Raw genomic sequence first — 6,453 nt, 5'->3', positions numbered from 1 at the left:
GAGATTTAAACCCAACCCAATACCTAATAGTTATTAAAATTACTTTATCATTACACCACAAATTTTTTATTTAATTTATACTCTTATATACCAATCTTTAAAATAAAAATCACTTTATGATTACACCACAAGTTATCATTAAAATTATTTTCTGCAGGACTAGATAGACGTTAGAAGCTAAGAAAGAGATCATGAATTTTTCGGAGGAGATTGACAAGCAAAGTATAAAACTACTTTACCATTACACCATAAGTTATATATATATATATTATGGAGTTACACTTAAATACCAATGATGCTGTATTGCACTTTAAAATAATATTTAGAATTGTATTATGAAGTTACACTTAAATACCAATGAATCTGTATTGCTGATTCATTCCTACTCAGTGTATCATCTATGGAACACCCTCAATCAGTTAATATCAGTTGCATGCACTTCTGCAAACACAGTAAATGCAACATGAACAAAAACATATCCATGACAGTAATTTCTGACTTCATGAATAGCCTTAAAAGCTCTCCTTTTATCAAATTGTCTCCCTGTATATTCTTTTAGCTTTTGAAATTTCTTAACACATATGAATCCTGGTTCATAGGACCTACACAAATTACATTAAGCCACAAGCAAACAAGGTTTCCAGGCAAAAGGGTCAACTTTACACATGCAGGCCTAGTTGCTTTACAATTCACTTCTTTTTATTTATATATATCTTTAATAAAAGTAATAAAGCAAAGCTAAAAGAAGCCTTGAAAATAAAAACAATTTATCAGAAGCCAATGGAAGAAACTGGGCTTCTCCATAAAGCAAATCCACTAACATTTCCATACCTTACCTCCCCTTTAAACTCATCCCTTCTTTCACACCAAGTTTAGCATCATCCCCTTCTCCTTCGCCACCAAGAAAAACATTAGTTCCATTGCCACCCCATCCTACATAATAGAATGTACACTTGTTCATTTTCCCATTTGTATTGGAAGACAAGTTCCCAAACATTCAAAACTTTCCCTTAAAAACAAGAAAGAAAGAGAAGAAATGAGTGCAGATTGGGGACCAGTCATTGTTTCAGTAGTTTTATTCATATTGTTGTCACCAGGGTTGTTGTTCCAGCTACCAGCAAGGACTCGAGTGATAGAGTTTGGTAATATGTGCACAAGTGGGATAGCCATCCTAGTTCATGCTGTCATATATTTCTGCATAATCACTATCTTGATGGTGGCTATTGGTATTCACATACATATTAACTGATCCAAACTCTCAAGAAAAGGGCACCTCTTTGTTTCTTTTTTTTTTTTTTTCATTGGCTCTCATTTGTTTTTTACTTACAAGAAGCTTATGTTCTAGTTTCTTCCATGTTATAAACCTACTTCCCCTTTTGTTTTTTCACTATCTTGTTCATTGTTGTTTGCAAGAGAAATCTTGACAGTGTAATAATGAAAGCTATATCATGACAAGGTGGTCCAATTTGTACGAAATTTATTCAGGCTAAAGATCTTTGATAATCTCAACTTTGTCTAGTATTGCCAGACCCCTCTTTTAACAGCTAATCTTAGTCTTATATCACTGTGATAACATAGATATAGATGGATAATGGTCATATGAACAAGCTATTCATCTTGGCTCTCTAAATCCCCAAAGAACTTTCAGTATATATGTCTATTTCCATGAGTTATTTATGAACTATCATATTATCGAGCAAACAAAACAAAGCACTAATTTTCAGCATAAAACCCAAATGAAGAAAATAGCCTTCACAAAACTAATTCATTTAGATGCTCAAGGTTAAGAGATTGGAGAAAGCAAACCAAATTCCATTACTAAAGCCCTTCTTTTGAAAGGGGGAAAAAGGGGTTTTTTTTTCTTTTTTTTTCTAATTGTAAAAAAGTAAACTTTGGGAAACAAAGGTCTGTGCCACAAATTTCGTTGGTCCAAAATTGAAACAAGCTAATACAAAGATTGATAAACCAAGTAAAACCCAAGACAGATCTCCAATAGAGAGACCAATAACAAAGACTCTCACCGGCAGGGAAGTGGTTAGCCAGTGTAGATATGGAGGTGAACAGCCATGATCAAAACAGCATAGATGGCAAAGAAAAGAAGAGTGTGGATAGCAATGGCCTTGCCATTAGTCTTCATGCTCCCAAACTCCAGCTGCTTGCCGTTCCCTGGAAATGAAAACAGAAGTCCTGGTGATAGCAACACAAATAGCACCACCCCAACAAGTACAGGAGCCCAATCTGCCATTTCAAAGAGTGTTCCTTCACTTAAAAACTAAACTCAACCAGGGCTGGAGCGCTTCAGAAAGCAGTTGTAAGAGTTGAGGTGAAACGGTGGAGGAAGATGAGTTAGGGTCCCCAAAAGAACTTTCAAGACTGAAAGTGATAGTCGGCAAATGGAGCCATTTGTAAGCACAAGAAAGACTTGGGTATGGGGGCGTGGCTTTGTCTGGGGTCGGTGCTGACTGCTTAGTCCATGTGAAGCTAAATTCTAGCCATTAGATTAAGTTTGTCAACTTTTTTTAATCAATGAAAATGGGATTAGGATTAGCATTAAAGTTTTTTTTTTTGACACTGATTAGCATTAAAGTTAAGGGCTTTCTTGTATTTAATTATATGCCCTTTGATATTTACTAACATTTTCCAAATTACAAAGTCATGTAGTCCAATAAAAATTGGTAAATGGGGAGCCATCATAAATAAGCATGAATTTGCAATAATGTTAAGAGAATGGCTAATTTTCAGAAGATTTCTTGTGAAAACCCATTGTTTTATCTCAAAATTTTAATAATAGAATGAATGGAAAGGAATAAGATAAAAAAGAAGCAATGGAAAAGTAGATTTTGAAGGCATTATGCATCTTAGCTTCTCTCAGCCCATTTCTTTGATCGATTGGCTAATCCCAGCTCCACTTTTCTTTTTCTTATAAAAGCTTGTGCTTAAATGCGTAAAAACAGTGACGGAGAGTATCAAGAAGAAAGAGAGAATCGATACAATGTACCCACATTAATTGCAGAGGGCCTCTTGATAGACATCAACAAAAGCAAGAGAATTAAAACATCAAAAAAGTATAAAATGGAATAATTGAGGGTTCTTATGTTCCTTTTCTAGCTTTATGTGATTCTCATTCCTTCTCTAAATGTGTTAAAGTCACCAATCCATAAACAAAGCATCCAAAGCCCTTTTTTTTATGCTTTGTTTGATTCTTCAAAAGTGCTTCATATACACAAAGTATTGAGACATATTTGTTTGAAACCGATATAGAAGAAAATGAATGATTGGGGTGCTCCACTCATAGCAGCAGCACTGTTTGCATTTCTTCAACCAGGTTTACTGCTGCAAATCCCAGGGAAGCATCATCCTATTGATTTTATGAACATGAAGACGAGTGCGGCTGCCATTTTTGTGCATGCAATTCTATTTGCTTTGTTCATGATATTGTTCCTTGTTGTTCTTCATGTTCATCTCTATATCTAAATCAACAACAAACGGGGTTTTTCTCAGGAAAGTTTGTGCTACTCACTCTCTTCTCTTGTGAGTTATATTTGTAAGTCCTAATCAGTATTTTTCTTTTTTGGTTGGCAGATTTTCTGTTGACAATATTCTTTGATTTTGAACTTGTTATGAAATAAACTGTAGCCTTCAATACTTAATAATCTCTGTCTGTAAATTGCATGTTCATGCTTTTATCGGTTGAGTAGTTGAATCGAAAAATTAAAAATTTGATAAAAAAAATGGGAAACCGGATATGGAAAAACCACTATAATTACATCCTTCTCATTGTTAAGTTTGACAGGGAAATGTCCTGTTTTGAGCACAATAATCAAAGTGAACAAGCAAAGAAAACCAACACTAACCTACCCTTTCCAATCTTCTCTTTATGTCAAATCAAACTGATTAATACATAAATTGAAATAAAAAGATGGGTAAATTGCACAATTAGTCATTAAAATTATAAGTAACTTTTCTTTTTGGTCACTTTTCGAAATTGTTGTTTCTCAATTCTTAAGTGGCACTTTTTTAATTGGTATAATAATAATTTAAGTTCTCAATTTTTATTTTTTTGTCAATTTGATCTTAATTATATATAAAATGATAAAAATTAAAATTCTTTGTAAAAAATTTAGAAAATTCTAAAAATTAAATTAAAAGTAGATAATCATTTTAAAAATAGATTAGAGTAAGAGAAAATGAGGGGAAATTGTTTTTAAACCTTCCAAATTTTCTTTTTATAGAAATATTTAATACACATTCTTTAAATAACCCAGAAAAAATAAAACCATTAAGTAAAATTATTGGTTCTTTAACTTTTTATTCCTCTATTTCTTTCAGAATATAATTTGTGAATTTGAGAAATTTTGTGGCATATTTTGTATTTTTTTTTTGCTAAAAAATAGCATTAGAGTCAATTTCAGACCTCTCTAATATCAGTTCTACATGTTCTTTAGGGCATGAAACTTGATTTGAAGATATTACTAATTTGGTTTTGAAAAACATTGAGGAAGCATGTAATGATCTAACTTTTTTATTATTATTTTGTTTTGTTTTTAATTTGTTATTGGATTTTATTGAATGATAACTTTCTTCCTTTTCGAGATTTTATTTTTCTAGAATTTCTATATGGAACCAAGGTCGTATTGACAAAAAATATAAAAATTGAGGATTAAAATTATTATCATAAAAAAAATAAAAGGATAATGCGTTTCAGCACATTCTCCTGCATCGACAACAATACCCATGCCAATCCAACAACTATTTAGTAACAAAATTAAATAAAAGTAAAAGGAAATAAGAAATGAAGCAAAGCAAAAAGAAACCTTGAAGTTTATATCAGGTAACCATGCAACGAGATGATACACACAACCCAAGAAAAAAATAAACATTTATTTGTCAAATTTGCAAGATTAATTGAAGCCCAAAATCATATTACAAACAAAAACAACCATTTGGTTAAAAAAAAAACAGATTTAAATTGACAGATTACATACCAACAACCCAGATAGTTAGAAACTCATCTTATACGAGGCGTGAAGACAGATGAGGATAGTGAGCTATGAGCCAACATACATGTGGATACCAATAGCTAAGAGGAGGATACAAATGAGTGCAAAGTAAATAATGGAATGCACCAGTATGGATACTCCACTGGTTTGAAAATTCCCAAACTCAATCGCCCTTGACTTCCCTGGTACCTGAATAAGAAGCCCCGGTGTTAGCAGTATGAACAGCACCACCGCCACGAAAACCGGTCCCCAATCCGACATCTTTCGTCTTTCTCTCGGGGAAAAAGAACCCTTTGGTGTTGACCAGTTGGTGGTATGATCTGATCTATGGTTAATATATGGAGTTTGTGGTGGAAATGGGAAAAAGAAAAAGAAAAAGATGATTATAATGGTATGGTGTTTTGCTTTAGGAAGAAGAGACAAATGGTTTGATGAGTAGGAAAGTTAAGATTAGCGAATCAAGCTATTCGGATTCACTTTTCCCCCTTTCATTTTTTTTAATAATGGCATCCACTTTGCTGGAAAGGAAACTTCGCTGTAGCACTCAATTGCGCTACCACAATTTGTGCATTCGACTGGTTAATGTGGTTTCAATTTTAACTTTCTCCTTACCTTCTCTTTAATTTGCAATTCAATTCGATGCATTACATCATTTACTCATTATAGACATTATGGGAGCAATAAAGGGACAAATAGTTGATTTCCAAATATATATATATATATTTGCTACCATAGCGATGCTCTACCTCATCACTATTTTTACTATTACTTTGTCCACTTGAAGGGTTGTAAACATTTAATTATTTGAAGACACATAACACGACATGTGAAGGCAAGTGTCATGCCTCTCTTTGCATAAGAAGAACATGATGCTTTGTTTACAACTTATCCAATCACATCGTCACCTATCTAGAGGCTAAATGCTTTTTAGATGGTTGTTCATGGATAAACTCACTTAATATATGTGCCAAGATTTGAATATAAGAGAAAGACTCACCTCTGCTTATAAATACTTGATCATCACTAATCTTAAATAGAAATTTCTTCTTCTTCTTCTTTTCAAGGTATCAAAGAGGATCTCTCATCAACCTTCCGTGTGCATCATCATTCTTAGCCTCCAACTTTATTCAGACCTCAACAAACCTCTTTTCGGATATGAATTCATCTTATTCACAACTTACATCTTTATCTCATATTTACAAATCAAACATGAATTTTATTGATTTTAAGAAATATATATTTATCATTTAAATCAAACATGAATTAATTGAGTTGATTGGTGATTAGAATAAAAAATTATCTACAGCAAAGAGAATCTCCATAATCTAGAATGCCTTTTGATTACTTATAAGATCAGTATTCTGGGGGAGAGCTTTTATGGTACATACATCCCCATTATCACGCCAAGGTGAGGTTTAAGAATATACTAGCCTTCTACACGTTCCATTACTTT

The 6,453-nt window shown here is 32.8% G+C and overlaps 3 protein-coding genes across 3 annotated transcripts; 2 read left to right on the top strand and 1 right to left on the bottom strand.

Moving 5' to 3' along the window:
- The first annotated feature begins 289 nt into the window (after window positions 1-289).
- LOC107904838 (uncharacterized) lies at window positions 290-1,509 on the top strand. The gene has a single exon (XM_016831343.2). It carries the CDS (start codon window positions 1,037-1,039, stop codon window positions 1,247-1,249), a length of 213 nt encoding a protein of 70 aa, XP_016686832.1. The 5' UTR covers window positions 290-1,036; the 3' UTR covers window positions 1,250-1,509.
- A 1,699-nt stretch (window positions 1,510-3,208) lies between these two features.
- Window positions 3,209-3,645, top strand: LOC107903101 (uncharacterized). The gene has a single exon (XM_016829152.2). It carries the CDS (start codon window positions 3,268-3,270, stop codon window positions 3,472-3,474), a length of 207 nt encoding a protein of 68 aa, XP_016684641.1. The 5' UTR covers window positions 3,209-3,267; the 3' UTR covers window positions 3,475-3,645.
- A 1,148-nt stretch (window positions 3,646-4,793) lies between these two features.
- LOC107904837 (uncharacterized) lies at window positions 4,794-5,463 on the bottom strand. Its single transcript, XM_016831341.2, has one exon. The coding sequence runs from the start codon at window positions 5,259-5,261 to the stop codon at window positions 5,049-5,051; it is 213 nt and encodes a 70-aa protein (XP_016686830.1). The 5' UTR covers window positions 5,262-5,463; the 3' UTR covers window positions 4,794-5,048.
- Between the last annotated feature and the right edge of the window lie 990 nt (window positions 5,464-6,453).

The sequence above is a fragment of the Gossypium hirsutum genome, chromosome D07 (assembly GCF_007990345.1).
Source record: "Gossypium hirsutum isolate 1008001.06 chromosome D07, Gossypium_hirsutum_v2.1, whole genome shotgun sequence".
NCBI classification, from domain to species: domain Eukaryota; kingdom Viridiplantae; phylum Streptophyta; class Magnoliopsida; order Malvales; family Malvaceae; genus Gossypium; species Gossypium hirsutum.
This window is presented reverse-complemented; position numbering and strand designations above follow the sequence as displayed.